Consider the following 18257-nt stretch of genomic DNA (forward strand, 5'->3'; position numbering starts at 1 on the left):
TCCACCCCAAACGCAAAACAAATGCACAAACTTGGCCACCTTCAAGAAATGCCTGGAGGAGAATCCTGCAGGAGGGTCGAGCCATGGAAAACCTGTGCAAATGGGGAGAGCAAGAAGCTGTTCAGAAAATGCCTCGGTGGGATCTGAATTGCAGATGTGCATCTTTGCTCTGAACAGCTCTGTTTGTTTTCAAGGGACAACACAGTGAATTTCGGTGTTCTTGCTGCTTTGAAGCAGGGGGATCAAAGAGCTGCCCTTGCCCAAGTGGACAGAGCTGTTAGTTCTCAGTCTTTTGCCGTTTCAGCAGGGATGCCCCAGTCCTGCAGACACTGATATGATCTCGTCCTTGTGAATAAGCAGACCTGGATGGTTTTCAACCTGTATTTATAACTGAGCCTTTGTCCAAGTGATCAGTGTCCTTTTGATGATTCTTATCACAGCTGATCTACAGCTTTCCTAAGGCAGCCAGAGCCATTGCTTACAAGGAAAGCTGATGGTGCTGTGGGATTTATTGAGTGGAAAGTGTGAACTGGAAATGGGCAAGAGGCCAAGCACCAAGTACCCAGCCTAGTTTTGGAAATAATTGTCAATCCTAGGTGACAATTGCCAGTACAAGGTTTATAGCCATCTTCTTGGACAAGAATTATGCAGAAAAGCCTGTGAAATTTGGAATTCTGCAGGACAGAATCAGCTTACCTTCATGACTGCATCCAGTATCTCCAGTACAACTCTCAGATTACATTACTCTTGTGTTTTTATGCTTTCCTTGAGCATCAGAACTCCATGTAGCTCAAACCAGTGTTGACTGTTCGTTCTGTACTAATTGCTGAGGTGTGGAATGACTTCTTTGTAGAACATCTCCGAGATGTGGGCCATGGTGAAGCAAATGACTGATGTTACCCTGGTTCCTGCCAGTGATGCCTTGAAGGTTCGGACCAACATGGAGGTGCGGATGGAATTTGTGAGGCACGCCCTGCACTACCTGGAGCAGAGGTAAGGGGAATGCTCTGGGGGGCACAGTTTAATAAAGTTCCCTAATAACCACCCAGAATGACTTTGTGATGTGCATGTTAAGAAGTCAGCTACCTTGTGCTGCTCACAGCAGTGTCTGTTGCCTGTCTTTTTTATTGTGCAGGGCTTAGAGCAGCCACTTGAACATAAAGCTGTTTTAGTTTAAGAGTGATCTAGTTAAAAAGGCCTTGAATCCATAGGGAGGTTGTTTAGAAGATGCAAAGACTTTTTATTCTTTCTTCTGTGTTGCTTATAAATATTCCATATCTGCACAGTGATATGTGAAATTTTTTCACTTGTGGAAAGGGATCCATTTCCCTTCTGCAAAAAAAAATTCTTTTCTGTGTGTTCATTTTCTGATTGCTGATGACTGTCAGCAGCTCGTGAGGACAGCACTGGGGTCAACCCAGTGCAATGAGTCAGGTTCTGATCGTGCCATTTCCACGCTGAAAAGTTTTTGGAAAATGTGAAGAGGCTGAAGCTGAGACGTGTAGCAGTGATTTTCAGGCTGTAGGAGGTGGTTTGCTGCGTGTATCAGCAAGTACCATGGGGGCCTAATTTCCTTGACTGAGAAAGTGCTTGGAGGATTGCAGGCTATGGGGCTGCCCAAAGCCAGGTCCCTGGGTGGCAGCATTACCCATCCCCTGCACGTGTGCATGGTGCAGGGTCTCTGGTAGCTGGGATGTGATGCCACAGGCTCGTTCAGCCCATGCAGCAGTGGCTGCAGTGCAGGACGTGGGCACTCGATGGGGACACAGATCTGCCATCAGAGCATGGAAAGTGCTCTGCTCTCAAACAGCACTCTGGGAAGAGATGCTCTCACCTCCTGGCACAGGCTCTCCTTGGCCCTGGCAGTTGTTTGTCACACCTCATCAGTGCTCCTGTCACCCAGGGGTGATGGTGGAGTGCCCGCCTGTGCACAGAGGAGCTGGAGGATCTCCTGGTCCCAGTTCTTTGGTCTCAGCAGGGTGTGATCAGCCAGTGACTCTTATCCTGATTTGCCCAAAGATCCAACTTGCTGAATTTTCACAGTGCCATTAACTGCTAACTGAAAGAGTTATATACAGTTCACCCCCAGCCCTTCCAACTGTGAAGATTGTGCCTCTCAGGCTTGACACACAACCCTGTGCTTGGCTTTGGTGTTTTCCTTTCCAAGAGGGAATTGTCTAATACTGAACTGTTTCCATGCCTCACCAGTACACTTGTACACGAGGAGATGTAATGCCACTCACAGCTGCTCCTACATTAGTTGCTTTGGAACAACTGTGATCTTAAGCCCTGAGGAGCATGCTCTTGACTCAGCCATAATTCTAGTTATCAAGATACTCTGATATTTGCCTGTGTTTAGCATAGCCTTTCAGTTTTATAGCCTGACGGTGCATGAGTCTACTGTGTGCTGCAGAGAAAGAACGAACTTCATGGCATTTATTGCTGCTGCTTACATAGGTCTTCCCTTAGGGTACAGATTTTTGAGACTCCTACTTCTAAACATCAGTATTTGTTGAATTGATCTGCCTTGATCAAATGCTTTGATGGGTTATTTTAAAAGGTGTTCTTAACGCTGCTTTTACCAGTTGTATTTCTCTGAATTCCCTTTTTCTCTGGGATTTCCTTCTGGCAAGTCCAGAGCCCCAAGGATAGTATTTTTTCATGGGGCGGGGAAGAGAGACAAACACATCTATGGTGTTTAACTGTTCTTTAGTGATAGGGTTGAGAGCTAAAGCATTAGGATGGAAAAGCTTTTTGCCAATTACATTGAGCTTAACTTAGTACTATGAAAACCTAATAACAGGAAATTCAGAACACAGAGTTGAACCTGGAGCAGTCCATAGCCTCCAAACATGGTGTCTCTTGAGACTGCTGAACACAAGGATCTTCCTAAATTGACAGCAATGTTTGCCTCATTCTGTTGTGATGATAATGTTGGAACATCAAGGTAATTTGCTTTAAATTGCTAATTCTGTCAGATCTGCAAGGCACTGGATGTTTTTGTAGCAGCTATATTTCAGTCTGTTCATGTTTGGTTTTGCTTGTGTTGTTTTTCAGTTACAAAAATTACACCTTTGTGACAGTCTTTGGAAACTTGCATCAGGCTCAGCTGGGTGGAGTCCCAGGGACCTACCAACTAGTCCGCAGCTTCCTGAACATCAAACTCCCGGCGTCTGTCCCTGGGCTCCAGGTTTGTCCCTCACTCTCAGCCACAGAGCTAAAGTGATAACACCAGTCTGATTGCTCCAGTACAGATGGGAAACTGGTGCAGCCTCCAGTGGCTTTTTTGTTGTTTAAGCTGCTTTTGGTGTAGCAGGCTCTTATTCCTTCTCTGGAATTTTTCATTAGGAAAATGGAAGATAGTAGCCAAAATCACTCTGAACTCAGAGCTGGTCACAAAACATGGTGCTCAGTAGTTTGAGTTCTAAATTCTAGAAATCATGGTCTCTTTGGGTGGTCATCTTAGAGATCAACCGAGGAGTATTAAAATACACTATGATGTTTCAAAAAAGCAGTAATTTAATCTCCCTGGTTTGCTTTTTCTCTTTTTTTATGCTTGTTGTAAGATGATGACACCAGTTTTTGATAACTAAATGTGTAATGAATTCATCTGAGATGTAGCCTAAGCCTTTTATTTAGGAATCTGAATAAAACCCTGCTTACCTCCATACAGTGGAAAGTGCATAGCTGTAAATCTACAAAATTAGCAGATAGGCAGGCTGGGTTGAAAAATTAAATTTAAGAAGAAATAATAAATTATAACATCGGAGAAATCTATGATCATGCTGAAATCTATGATTAGCTTGGTATCTTTGTTTCAGTAAAAATGTTTTTAATTTTAAAGTTAGTGTTTTAATGTATCAGGTCTAATACAAATCCACCTCCTGGGTGGGGAGAATATAATTTGCAGGTTCTGGGATTGTCAGAACCCCACTCAGAACTGAAATCTGGGCAAGCAAAGGAGAGTCACACTCTTCACTGCTAAAAGATGTACAGAGCTTTCACAGGACTTAACCATTATAACCTCTGGCTTCTGTAACACAAACAGAATTTTTTACCGAAATTAGAGTGTGGGTATAAAGGCAGAAATAATGAACCAGGCAAAGAATAATTTAAAAAATCAAGTATTTTCTTTCTTTTCAGGATGGTGAGGTGGAGGGGCATCCTGTGTGGGCACTGATTTACTACTGCATGCGCTGTGGGGATCTGACTGCAGCCATGCACGTGGTGAAACGGGCACAGCACCAGCTGGGAGAGTTTAAAACCTGGTTCCAGGAGTACATGCACAGTAAAGACAGAAGGTAATTGGGAACGAGGAAGGATCTTTGTGAGGGGTGGGAATTGCTGTGGAGTGGTGAATTAATCAGTGGCTCGGTGGGAATGCAAGGAGCTCAGGTCTCTTCTGGTGGTGGTGGCTGCCTGGTGTTTGTTTATATCACCTACCTAAATTACATACAAGAAGTTTGCATATTTTAATTTGTGGCTTTGAAGTCTAAAAATCTCAATAGAGAAAGAGTTGTTTGAAAAATATGCAAAAATTTACATTTCAAAAATAATACAGTGTGGTGCAGCTTTGCCTTTTTACAGGAGGATATGCCCTGTGTAACAGTGGGGTGCTACACACAATAGATCAGACTTAATCTGCTGTCATGAATCCTGTCTCTCTTTATTTCCCCTGTTGCTTATTTTAGCTGAATTTCTTTGGGGAACACTTTTTACTACACCTGTTTTCGTAAGAATGCCAGGCAGGAAAAGCAAGCAGTGTTTGTTAGGCCTTTAGAGGCACTCACAGTCACCTCTTTCCTGTGCTTATTCTCCTTTTCCAGTTTTTGCTGTCTATCACTGGGCCCAGGCCACTGGCCAAACTGCTTCTGGTGTGGTTGCAAACAGTTGCAAGCTAACAAAACAAACTGAAAGGAAAAAAAGTCCAAATGCCATTTACCAAGTAGTGTATGCCATGTTATTCTTCTATAAATGAGCCTGTTTTGTAGAGTATCTAGGAGTGCTCATTATATCAGGATTGTTCCAGAAACTTTAGGGAAGGTATTGTCATTGTTTTCATTATAAGCACTTTAATGAGATACAGTATAATTGATTTATTTTGTTTTTATTACAGCTATGGAAAGGTGCTCTGCCTACAGATTTGACAGGCAATGTCTTTGTCTAGAACACTTCACTGGTTCAATTCTGTAAAATTCTCTACAAGAGGGTACCAGAAAAAGAATGACAAAGAACATTATGACAGTAGTTTATAACAAGGATGAAAGTATCTCTCCTAAAAGATTTCATGGTACAATGACCTGCTCACTTGTTAGTTATTAACCCAAAGAGTTCCAAAGACTTTGTGAGCTCTCTTTTTCTGAAATTATGAAATAGCAGTCGGACAAAAATAGCTCATCTACCACAGTATTGATGTTCCCCTAAAGACACTGTCACATGGTTACTTTGTTTTTCCTGCAATGGGTATTTGAAGACAAACCTACATAACTTGAGCTATGTGTTTAAATTCATGTGTGCAAAGTTTTGACCTACAGATATAAATAGAAAGTGCAACAAATACCGGCCGGTGCTTACTGTTGTTATACCTTTGCTGTGAATACACACCTATTTACAGTTATTTATATCTAGGTTGCCTTATGCAGGGAAAATGGGTTTCATGTCTTTTCCTTCAATCTTTTCTTTTCCTCAGACTGTCTCCTGCCACAGAAAACAAACTGCGCCTTCATTACAGACGAGCTCTGAGAAACAACACTGACCCCTACAAAAGGGCTGTTTATTGTATCATTGGCCGTTGTGACATTACAGACAACCAGAGTGAAATTGCTGATAAAACAGAAGATTATCTGTGGCTAAAAGTGAGTGTGATGCTGGGGTTGTGGTGGTGGTGGTCTTTGGATTTATTTTTTTTCTTTAAAGAACAGTTCTAAATGGTACTGCATTTCTGCACTGCTCTGCTACCCACTTCTAGGGTAGGGAAAACCTGCTCCTTGGTGTTTTGCATCAGTGTGATGCATGTGACTTGATCTTGAAGAGAGTGAAGGGCTGGGAACCTGAGTCCAGGGCTGCTCTGTTGCCCTCTGTACTGTCAGGTGTTAGTTTGGGTACACTTGTCTTTGGAAGTGTCATGTTCTTCATTTGACACTGATCTTTGTCAGCTGTTTTAACAAGTAATGTTAGCTTGCTACAGTGAGGATTCTTTGAGTTCTCCTTCCTGGATGGATTATGTCTGAAATGTCGGTGTCAGTTGACCAAAGACAATGTTGCCAATGTCTCTGGTGTCCTTACAGCTTTGGTGGGGGCATGACAGATACTGGCTGGCACCTTTATCAGAAAGAGGGGGTAGAATGGTGTATTTGTTAAAATAATATTGTATTTGTGGCTAAGGAGTGCTGCTTGTAATTATTGCTTAGAGAGTATTCAGAGTCCCAGCACTGAAGTCTGATGGCATGGACAGATACAGAACCCCCTGGTTATATCTGCATGGATTTCTGCTGCTGCTGCCTTAGGAATCTTTGCTTCCCAGCAGTGGACGTTGTGACTAGAAGTAGTTTCTGGGCAGTTGGTCAAATCCTAGAAGGGGCTTCAGATGGAATGAATATCTTCTGAGTGCATTCCTTGTGCAGGGGGAAATAACTGTGGGGGTTTTTTTGGGTGTGTTTTTTAGCTGAACCAAGTGTGTTTTGATGATGGTGGTGCAAGCTCCCCACAGGACCGACTGACGTTATCACAGTTCCAGAAGCAGCTGCTGGAAGACTATGGTGAGAAACCACAGAGGAATGTGTTACCTGGGGCTTCTGCTTTTCTGCTTAGGGCACTTTTCAATATTTATTACATGAACCCCAGACTGCACACAAAACCCTACAGCTCTCCACTGAGACAGGCATCTTCAGGGTGTCCATGGACAGCCTGCTTCCCTGGAATAATGGCAGACTTCAGCAAGACGTGATGAATAAGTCTGGTGTGTTCCCAGCAATCCTGAGAGTAAATATTCATCTGTGAACAATACTGCTGCTGTTTCTCCTTTATCCATACTTAATTGCAGGTTACTTTCTTTCACCATAAATGTGCCAAAGTCTTTAGCAGAACTTCCAACTTCTGGAATACAGAACAGAAAAGCAATCACTACCTAATGTAGGCATGTCTTTCCAAGCCTTTTCTCTGTATGCATCTGATGTTCATTGTTTCCCTTAAATTAATATTTCAAGTAATTTTCTGGGTATCCAAGTCACAGTTCCTTAGACCTCAGAAAGTTCTTAGACCATCCACAGCTCAAGAGAGTACCTTTTCTTCTAATCGTCTTCCAGTCACTCAAAATTAAGTCACTTGGACTATCCAAAACACACAGATTTTGATTCTCCCCAGCTTTCTAGTTTGTGGTATCACTAACACTCACACAAAATTGTGTGGCAAAGAAATACAGTAAGCTACTGTTGGTGCCACTGAGCAGGAAAATCCGGGGTTTTGACATTAGTTGTACCACTTAGCAGAAATATAAACAAAGACAAAAAGTTGTGATCTTTAGAGAATCTGTTGCAGTCTATCAGAGTTGACGGTTTGTTGTCTGAAAAGACACTGATCTTTCCTGATAAATTTGCAATGGAGCAGTTGTAGATGAGCTACTGATGTGTGATTAGGAGTTCAGTTTTGTGTGCTGTGTCTGTTTTGGTTGGCACCAGGTGAACAGCCGTGATGCGCTGTGACAGGAGGCATCCACTGTCAGCCACCTCTGATGGCACAACCATGAAAACGATGTGAAAACGCTCCATGTTTTGTTCTTTTCCAGGTGAATCACATTTTGCAGTGAACCAGCCGCCTTTCCTCTACTTCCAGGTGTTGTTCTTGACAGCACAGTTTGAAGCTGCAATCGCGTTTCTCTTCCGGACAGAGCGCTTGCGCTGTCACGCTGTTCATGTTGCTTTGGTCCTGTTCGAGTTAAAATTGCTCCTCAAATCTTCTGGCCAGAGTGCACAGCTATGTAAGTCCTATTTACTTCCCAATAAAGGAATGTTTTGTGAGCCCCCAGAGTACCCTGTAGACACTGCAGGTCTGTGCGATCGATCAATCAAGGAGTGTTTATCGGAACAGTCTCATCAGAGTTAATTGGTTTAGTTCCTTTCGAGCTCTGGATCGTGGTTCTGACCGATTTCAGATGAAGATCAGTTTTCCTGGCATTCCATTCTGTCACACTGTTGTTTCTGACCTTGCAGTAAGCCATGAAGTTGGGGACCCTCCTGGTGTCAGACGGCTCAATTTTGCGCGGCTTTTGATGCTTTACACCCGTAAGTTTGAATCGACAGACCCGAGGGAAGCTCTGCAGTATTTTTACTTTCTCAGGTAGGAGCTAATATATGTCTCTAGATTTTCTCCTCTTTATTACTGCTTCGTTTTTCTTATCTGGAAAGTTCTCAGAAACAGCAGTGCCTTCCTCCTTCTCTTTCTTTTGTAGAAATGAGAAGGACAGCCAAGGAGAGAACATGTTCCTGCGTTGTGTTAGTGAAATAGTAATTGAAAGCAGAGAGGTACGTTTGGCCATGCTTTGCCTTCCTCAGTTAAGCTGAAAGTCATTTCTTCATTAAGGTCTTTATTAGACAGGACAGCTTTAACAGCTGTTTACCCTTTGTGCCTGAGGCAGACCCAGATGTTGGAGGGTCTTGCAGTGACCATACATTTAACATAGTTGATCGTGTCTTTTTGCCTGTTATTTAGTTACAAATGCTTTTGACAATGGTCACTGTTTTTCATTCATCCATTACTTCATCTTTGTATTTAGCAAATATGTTGTGAAATACATGCAATTCATCTCTCTGGTTTTGTTTCCTTTTTTCTTTACATCTGTGTGGATATAGTTTGATATGATTCTTGGAAAGCTGGAAAAAGATGGTAGTAGGAAGGTGAGTTAACAATTTATATTTATATTTTGCATAAAAAGCACAAAGCATGTGTGATTTCCAAAGCAGTCATAAATGGGGGACAGTTATTTCTGACAGGATTTTCTTTTAAATGTCTTTGTTTTGTCAGTTCAAAAGTGGTGAGGTAACCTGATAATTTTTACAAATATTTTACACTTTCTTTGGTGTGAAACCAGCAATCTTAAGTTTAAAATAAATTGTTCTAGATGATCATCTTCATTTTGCATGCTCGACTACAGTAAAATCACTTCCAGATATTCTTGACTCTTCCCTCTCTTTTATTCTACAGGTTTATTATTTGTTTTAAAATTCTTATTGCCCTTGCTTTTAACTGTGTAAGGTTTCACTTGCAGCCTGTCATGGCAGTATAAACAAAGAGCATCCCTGGAGCCCCTGGCGTGTTATATGCTGAGATCTTTTGTGTTTTCTTCTCCCCTGGAATGTGTCATCAGCAATTAACTGCTCAAACTCTGAATTATTTTACCTGGGTCATTTTGAGTGAAATAAAAAGCAAGGATGTCTCAGTGCTGACTCTGTTTTGGAGAAAGTCTCTCTTGCAAGAGCTCATTCTAATTTTAATGTCTCACTTTTGCACTTTCCCATGGAAATGTACAGGCCATTCTAATCATAAGCCAACACATAAAATATTCATTGCCTTGACAGAATATTCAGAAGTTTTTAAGCATCCTGATTTCTCTTTTCTCTCCTCTTATTTTTGTCTCACTTTAGCCTGGAGTGATAGACAAGTTTACAAGTGACACAAAATCCGTTATTAACAAAGTGGCTTCTGCAGCAGAAAATAAAGGATTGTTTGAAGAAGCTGCAAAACTCTATGACCTTGCAAAGGTAAATATCTCCTGTGTGCTGCCTTAACTGTGTACCTGCTTCACCGTTTTTCTTTCCAAACATTCTCTGTGATTAGGAGGTTAAATTTCATCTCAGAGATTGAATTGCCCTTATTCAAGCAGCTTATTTCTGCTGCTGTTAGAGCAGAGCCATTGGCTGCATAGAGAGGGGGTTTAGTGAGCAAACCCAGATGGATTGCACTCCAGGGATTCTGATTCAGGACATTCTGGTTCTTGATCAATGTCATCTTTTGAAGTGATTGCCTCCTGCATGATTTTATTCTGTCTAGTGAAGTTATTTACCTGGAGTATACTCTTCCAATTTCATGGATGTTGAACTGAAGTCTAAAATAGTTAGGCTTTATAGTGAGTACTCGTGTTTCTTTTTGAAATACATTTGAAATAAAAGTGGATTCAACCATAGACACTATTTTAGAGAAAAACTAGGGGAAAATACTTTTTCACATGAGCCAGCAGCATTATGTTGCTTGTAGCTTATATGGTCTTGACTCTTTGTGGGAGGGAAGTGTCCCTGAGCTTGCACTGAGCACCTACTGCATAGGACTCTTCTGCTTTTTCAATGAGATTAAAATACCAAGTCTCATCATGCTCCTTTTATTTGTGTGTCACTTCAATACCTACAGAACCCTGACAAAGTTTTAGAGCTGATGAACAAGCTCCTCAGCCCAGTTGTTCCCCAGATCAGCACTCCCCAGTCGAACAAGGAGCGGCTGAAGAACATGGCCCATTCCATTGCTGAGAGGTGAGACTGGATGAGGCAAAAGAACTTTGTGATTTTTTTTTTTTAATCGTCCTCTTTTGGTGTATCTCGTCACAGTGACTGCCATGGAAAATTCCTGTATTTTACTAGAGCAAAATGTGGGTACCTGTGAAAAATGTCTCACTGGTTTTCCTCAACCCTTCAGCTGCAGAGAGAATAAAAATAAGCCAACCCCACTTGCTGGCATTTGAAATTGGAAGACAAATACAGACATGCATTGATTTCCATCAGAGACCTTTCCCTTTCTTGTTTTGACAAGTGCCATTTGCCAGTCACTCCTTCTAGTCAACCTTTCCCTCATTTAGCCAGACTGAGACTGAGTGAAAATTGGTGCTCTATTGACTCAGTGAGAGACTGATTTGGTGGCAGACATTAAAGAGAATTAAACCTATGGCTTGAGTTAAAGCTTCAGCAAAGGCTGTGATGGGCTTTGGTTTGCTACTTGCTTTGATCTGTTTGAAAGCACTAAATATTACTGTGCAATAATACCACCCACAGCTGCAAACCTCAGTGACTGCAAAGCCAGAACAGTTCTGATTAGAGCATCTGCTTGCCAGTTAAATGTAAGACAGGGCTTTTCCTCATGGACCCTTCTGCAGACGGTGCTGCAGTGGTGCAACATTCCTCCTGTGCCTTCTTAGGATGCTTTTGGAACAGGGGAGACACCCAGCAGGAGAGGCCAAGAGGTTATTTGGCTTCCTCCTCTGCAGCACCACTGTTAAACCTTGAGGAAGGAGCTCCTCTGTGACCTGGTGCAGGCAGCAGTGAGAGCAGGCAGCCCTCCAGCTCATCCCCTAGCCAGGGGAGCTGGAGACAGTGTGCAGGAGCATTTAATCCATCTTTAAGCTTAACTTCCTGCCTGAAGCAGGGAGTTGTGCTGGAGGATTGTCTGCTGTAAAACAGCATGTTAAATATGCTTGTACAGAGCTTGCCTTGCAGGTCTCTGCTGCCTGGCACTGTTTCCCCATGAATGTGGGACGTGTAAACATGTAAAAGGAAACAAATGTTGGATTTGATGCAAAAGGGGAAGTGATTAAAAGTATTTTTAAAAAGCCACAACCTGTGAAAATTCTGCCTCCTGGTTAAGGAAAATGAAAGCTGTCCTTTGTTCAGTGCCTTCTGTCCTTGTGCTTGATGTCTCCGCTTCCAAGAATTGCAAGAGCACAGTTATAAACGTTTGCCATTTTGCACAATAAAACTGTAAAACAATTTCTTTCAGGTACAAAGCGCAGGGGATAAGTGCAAAGAAATCCATTGACTCCACGTTCTACCTTCTGCTAGACTTAATCACATTTTTTGATGAATATCACGCTGGTCACGTTGACAGGGCCTTTGATGTAAGTTGCAAGAGTTCTGTTTGAAGTGTAGCCTTCCTAATGCCCTTGAAAGCCCAGAATGTCTCAAATAACATCACTTAAAAAAATTATATTTAATGAGTTAGAAGGGGTTGCAACGCTGTAGGAATTTAAAAAGGTGTTTCTTCCCTGTTGCTTGATAAACAGGAAGATCTTTCTGGGGCTATTTTATAGGCATTGAACAAAATATTCTTGCTGCTCAACAAAGGAGATAAACCAATAACTAACAATGCAATTATTTCTCTTGAATGAAACCAGGACGATTTCATTAACGCTTCAAACCCACACTTTATTAGTATATGGTACATAGAACACTGATTATCTACCCTGATTCCTGCTTTTCTTTTTGAAGATTATTGAACGCCTGAAGCTCGTACCTCTTAGCCAAGATTGCGTCAAGGAGAGAGTTGCTGCCTTCCGGAATTTCAGCGATGAAGTAAGTTCTGTCTTGGGCTTTAGCTTTCAAAAGCTTTCTGCTGTTAAAAGGATCTTAAAACCTTGTCATCTCATCATCCTTATTCTTCAGCTGGGAAATAGGATGAGATTATTCTGAATTCGTACAAGTAGATTCTTGGCTTACAGCTTTCTCCTCTGTGCTGCTCTTTCAAGTGCTAGAATTCCCTGCCCAGAAATCCTGTCTCCATTTTGAAGAAGGCATCTGCCTGAGTCTCCCTGAACTTACTGAGTTTGATCCAAGAATTCAAAATATTGAAAACTTTTAGCTTGCTGGTGACTTAGTTCTCCCATGCTCCTAATGGTCACCAAGCATTTGCAGGGTGTTTGTTTAGTTCCCTCTAAATCAGAGGAACTCTGGATTTGTGTATTAGCAGATGAAGCACAGTGGAAGGCTGTTGCTACTCTTGAACTGTTTTAACTGGAGGATGACACTTCTCTTTTAGGCAGTGTTTGTGTGTATTTGGGTGCTTTAGAGTTCTTTGTATTCAGGCACTTTGGGGTTTGTCTGACCTGTTGCTGTCAAACATGAAGGTGCAGCCATTATGCATGTCTGTCTGAAAGCTCTGGGCAGTGTTTGTGCTGGATGGTGCAATCACAGCAGGGTAACCATTACAGGTATGACTGTTACAGGAGTAAATATCAGCCATAGTTGTCATTGTTTGACTTTCTGATTCTGCATAGCAAGGGTAATGGTTCTGTCAACATGCTCTTCACTGCCATGTGTCTTTTTTTCCCCCTTCTTTGTGTAGATCAAGCACAATTTATCTGAGGTCCTGCTTGCAACCATGAATATTTTATTCACCAAGTATAAGAGGATGAAAGGCACAAGCCCAACCACTCCTGCCAGACCTCAGCGGGTAATGGAGGACAGAGATTCGGTAAGAATGTAATCTCACTGTCTGAGGAGTTTTCCTGCATCCTGTTCCCTGCTTTTAAGAGACTGGGCTTCACATAACTGTGAATCTCTAATGGCCTTTGCTTTTGACTTGCTCAGTTATTTAGAGTCTCAGACTACTGAGCTTGCTTAGTTACTTTATCTCAAGGCTGGTCTCTGATACCTTTGGCTTTGTGTAGAGGGAGGATGGAACTGGATGACCTGTAAGGTCCCTTTCAGGCCAAACCATTTGGAGTCTATGATACTGCTCTAAATGGCACTGAGCTAATGGGGATATTACACCTATATATTCACTAACAAGAAAAAGCAAGTTGCTTCTTGGTGGGGTCTTAAATAGTAAAACAGATGGGGACAGTGCAGTGTCTCTAGGTTGGTTGGTGTTGCTGCTGTGACAACTGACCTGTTGCTTTCAAGCACCTGATTTCCATTCCTTTCATTTGAGTAGGTGCCCATTTCTGGTGGAAAGGCCTTCCTTGACTCCTCTCCTTGGCCTGCTTCTGTAGTGACATGGGGCTGATGTTTTCCAAATGTCCTTGGGGGATGCACCAAGATCTCGGTGGTGAATGGCAGCAGTTTGCCAGTTGTGCTGCTGCCTCTGCAGCAGAGTGGGCAGCAGTGCTTGTCTGGCTGCCTGGGGAAATGGGTGGCAACAGTGGGTTTGACTTCAGTGCTCCAGCTGGTGCAGAAGCGTTTCCCCAGCCCACTGACAGGAGCCTCCACCTCTGCAAGGTGCAGAACAGGCATCATTCAAAGGGCACAGCCAGATTTGTGGGCACTCCCCTGTCAGCATGCAGGGTTGAGTTCTCAGCTTAACTGTTGTTGGGTTTGGTCTTGTAACTCTTACTAAGCTAAAGCTGCTGCAGGCACTTGGAAACCAAGGCCAAACCATTCCTCCTGTCTTAACAGATTAGAAAATAAATATCAACTCATTTTGAGAGTGAAAACCAACTTGGGGCACAGCCAGCTTTATTCCAGGTTTTAGTCAGCTGCAAAGGTGCCTTTGATCTGTAAATTGCAATATTGCTAAAGGCCTTAGTAGCATTTTTAGGTTATGTAAGAAAACAAAAGGTGTGAGTAATGATCCATCTTTGGTTTTGGGGTGCAGCCTGTGAGAGCTACAGGATCCTGCCTTACAGCAGTGCTTGTAGTGCAGATTGGCAGCACTGCAGAGGGATGCCTGCTGCTTGGGCTTCTCCCACCTTAAACTCTACACATGTGAAGTCTCAGGCTAAGGCAATGTGTTACCTGCTCTGTGTCTTCACAAGGTTGGCACTGAGCAACCAGTTCCTTGCTTTCCAAGTGAGCTGTTTGTTTTGGTTTTGATTTCAGTCTTGTGCCTCATGCAGAAGCATTTACCATCTCTGTAGGGGTGCAGTGCTGTCAGGTGTCACCTCAGCATGAGCATTGTTGGCCGACTGGGGATGGGTTTAGCAGCTCTGCTGGCAGAGGTTTGTGTGGAAGGAGCCACCTTGACATCGTGTGAGCACTGCTTCACAAACACGCTCTGCACTCACCTGTGGAGATCAGCTGATGATGTACCTTGCTAAAAACCCTTGAAAGTTTTCTTCTTTTCAGGCTTCAGGTTTTGTTAATCAAGCTCCTGGCCTTGTGGTGGGATCCCCTGGCAGCAGGGTGTGAGTGATGGTGGGGACAGGGGGGTTCTGAGTCCCAGCTCTCTGTGTGCAGTACAAGCTGTGCTCAGCCATCAGAGGGGACAAGTGCCCACTGCCTCTGCTGTCAGGGAGGGGATAAGAGAACAGCTGTGTGACTGCAGTGTCCCAGGGGAGCATAATCTGCTAATGTAGGATTAGCAGGAGAAAAAACCTCTCACCCTGTAGCTCCTGCCTGCCTAAAGATTTGCATGTGCAGAGAAACCAGGCATGGGCACGTGGAAGGCAGGGTAAGAACAGCTTTAGCTCGTGTTCCCCTTTTCTTTTACCCTGAAGAATTTCCTCCAGGACTGCAGGAGCAGGGAATCTGGATTGCTTCAGTTCCCATGTCTGGGAAGCAGTTCAGGCGATTTTAGCGGTGGAAAGAAATGAGGGCATTCCAAACATGAGGAGGGAGGTGTTTCTTCAGCAAAATCTCGTTCAGCTGAACAGAGATCACAGACACGAGCTTCAGCATGCTGTGCTTGACAAGAATTTGTCTTCTGAACTTCCCTGGAGGAAGGGCAGCTTTTCCATTTCCTCTGGGAAAGCAAATTGTAGGGGAAATCGGGCTCTTTCAGAAGCTTTAACAATCTCAGCACATTGCCCAGTACACAACGCAAGTGAAAAATTACCTTTCCTTGAATAGGTGTGAAATTCCTGGCTTTTCTCTGGATCCATCTTCTGTTCATCAGAAGAAAACACGAGATAGTAGCCATTTGTAACTCTGAGGCTTATTCCACATATTAGGGAACAGAGTTCCCTGGAGTAGGAGCACACAGCTCTTGAATTTGCCCTCAGGTGCCAAGGACTGCTCTGCTCATCCTGCTGCACTGAGTGGGGGCTTTGGCAGGAGCAGTGTGGACCTGGCAGCAAGGGCAGAATGGGTAGGAGGAGTACTGGAGTACTGGAGCCCCCTGAACTCAGTAATGCTCTCTGTTAAACATCTCCTGTGACCCTTCAGAGGTGGAATGGACTTCAAGTGAACGGATCACATTTAGAGTCAGAGCTGGCATTTATGCATTTTGTTGATTTTGGGATGAAATCACCCAAGCTGTGTTTTAAATAATCTTTTTTTTTTAAATTTTTTTTTAAGTTTATACATTAATTAGTTTTGGGAACGAGGGAGCAAAGTGTTGTCCCACTTGGGCTGATCCATTTTGTCAGATTTTAGGCAGAGATTGCAGTGAGCCCAGCCTGCAGTGCTGGGAGCTGTGGCTGTGGTGGTGGCCCTGACCCAGATTGCTGTGAGTGCATGACAGCAGTGGCATAAGCTCCCCACCCTGAGCCAGGGTGCTGAACTCTCTGGAGCAGCCCCAGGGCGTTATCTCGATGCCAAAATTAGGTCAGGAATGGAATGGAATTCTATTTTTTTTATTATCTGTACTCTTATTTAAAATTGCAAGTAACTCTAACATTCGTTAAGTAATTACAGCCAATAGAACATCTAGACCTCCAGGCCGCTCTTAACCTCTGCAAACCTCTGCTCATTCTTCCCAAAGTATTGTTTTGATTTTTAAAAACAGGCCAGCTGTCATTGCTACTGTAAAGGTAAAGGGAACAGTAACCTGCACTGCTCCTCAGCCCTTCTTAATCACGGTGAGAGTCTTTGTTTCTTCATACTTTAATTCCAAAGAGTCAGACACCTTGACAGGCTTTTTTTTTTTTTCATCTCCCACCTCTTTTGACCTCCTCTGAAAAGCAGCAGCTCAGACATAGTGATACAACCCCACATTTGAAGCAGACTGGGGGAAATACGACTGTGACTGGAAGTCATTTCCAGGCCACCTTGTTAAGTAGCCAGTGCAGGGAGAGAAACTGTCCCAGGACGTTTTAGCAGTTGGGTCAGTCTTGGGAAAACTCTCACAGCTTGTCCAGTATCAGCCTCCAAAGCTTCTCTGTGGCCAGTGAATAACAGACTGGTTCTGAAAAAGGGGTGGAATTGGCCAGAGGGGCATTGGGGATGGTGTGAGTTCCTGCTGTCAGAGTTACCATCCATTTGCCCACAGCAACCTGAGCACCTTCAGCTTTCCCTGCAGTCAGTAGGGGAAAGGAAGATTTAAACAGTGGATCTTCTAGTACAGTAATTTTGAGATGCTTAATATTTAAGAAGAAAACCCTCTTAGTAATCAAAGCAGTCTAAATAGTTTTCCATAAAGATTTGGGCTTTCTGTCTTCTCCTGACTTCTACCAGGCATTGCCATGGTTTTCCTTTTAATTTACTCAGGGTTTTACCAAATGAAACAAATTATTCCAGAATTCCCTCAGCTGTTTTGCAGCCTCCTGGTGTGCAAGAAGGGGTTTGGTTCCTTCAGGGGAACGGCTCTGTGTGCTTGGTACCCCTGCTCTGAGGAAACTGGGATGTTGTAGGTGATGCTGGAGCTCCCCAAGTGTGTGTGGCACTACCTGTTTATTTCTAGTGCTTCTGCTTTGGCAGCATTAATGCTGCATTTCAGCAGGATCAACTTTGTGTTTTGCAAGGTGGGAAAGAATCCTGTTGCCCTGGGGAAGCCCACTTCATGCAGAAATTACAAGATTGCTGCAGTGCAACAACACCCCACATTGCTGAAAATGTTTTTTCTTAGGTAATTTCAAATAAATGGGATTATTTTTTAAGCAAAAGGGCAACTCAACATGCTTTTAATGGTCGGAAAAGGAAATAATTGGATTTCCTTCCAAATGCAGAGACTCATTGTCCAGAGAGCAGCTCTGAGAAACAAAGATTACCTTTGCTTGTTTCAAGAGGCAAACGTTTGACTCCTGTGGGTTTTCTGATGCTAAAGCAACTGCACTTTGTTTTTCTGTCTTTTAGCAACTTCAGTCCCAGGCCCGTGCCCTGATCATGTTTGCTGGGATGATCCCCTACAGGACCTCAGGAGACACAAACGCCAGACTGGTGCAGATGGAGATCCTTATGAATTAGCAGAGCAGCTCTGGCTCGGGGCTGCAGCAGCCTGTGCCTGTCCTTAGTACGTTCAGAGGGCCCCTGGGGACCAGTGTCATTTTGTATTCTGTATTTTTGTTGATGGAAATAAATTTCTTTGGTTTTGATATTTGTTTTTGACATTTTCATTTTCACCGATTCTTGTGTTTTTATGGTTTTTTTGTTAATTTTATTTTCGATTGGTTTGCATTTAGAAATTTATTCTTAATTAGTTAATGGGCTGTGCAGAGGGAGAAGTCATAGCTCTGCAGCAGTGAGGTGAATGAACGAGCAGTTTTCTAACAGAAGAGGAAGTGGAGAAGAAAACTTTGATTTAATGCTTAATGATCATACAGCTGGGAACCTTTAGGGGTTTTTTTGGGTTTTGAATGCATGTTAAGTGTTGAAAATGTGTCGCTGGTGCACCACCCACCCCGTGAGCTG

The 18257-nt window shown here is 43.2% G+C and overlaps 1 protein-coding gene across 7 annotated transcripts in view; it reads left to right on the forward strand.

The window, feature by feature from the left end:
* The window catches only part of NUP93 (nucleoporin 93), a 77247-nt gene extending 59304 nt beyond the window's left edge, over positions 1–17943 (forward strand). For 5 of the 7 annotated variants that reach the window (XM_032701355.1, XM_032701356.1, XM_032701361.1 and 2 more), the window contains 15 exons: positions 854–993; positions 3058–3190; positions 4144–4301; positions 5690–5855; positions 6665–6758; positions 7784–7975; positions 8208–8334; positions 8447–8519; positions 8847–8891; positions 9639–9755; positions 10399–10517; positions 11755–11872; positions 12243–12326; positions 13096–13224; positions 17703–17938. In XM_032701355.1, the coding sequence (XP_032557246.1) occupies positions 854–993; positions 3058–3190; positions 4144–4301; positions 5690–5855; positions 6665–6758; positions 7784–7975; positions 8208–8334; positions 8447–8519; positions 8847–8891; positions 9639–9755; positions 10399–10517; positions 11755–11872; positions 12243–12326; positions 13096–13224; positions 17703–17813 (1806 nt within the window). In that variant the 3' untranslated portion in view covers positions 17814–17938. Of the gene's footprint in view, positions 1–853; positions 994–3057; positions 3191–4143; positions 4302–5689; positions 5856–6664; positions 6759–7783; positions 7976–8207; positions 8335–8446; positions 8520–8846; positions 8892–9638; positions 9756–10398; positions 10518–11754; positions 11873–12242; positions 12327–13095; positions 13225–17702 lie in introns of all 7 variants that reach the window. The other 2 variants (XM_032701357.1, XM_032701358.1) reach the window with 2 other exon arrangements.
* The last annotated feature ends 314 nt before the right edge of the window (positions 17944–18257 follow it).

This window comes from Chiroxiphia lanceolata, chromosome 13 (assembly GCF_009829145.1).
Source record: "Chiroxiphia lanceolata isolate bChiLan1 chromosome 13, bChiLan1.pri, whole genome shotgun sequence".
NCBI lineage: Eukaryota > Metazoa > Chordata > Aves > Passeriformes > Pipridae > Chiroxiphia > Chiroxiphia lanceolata.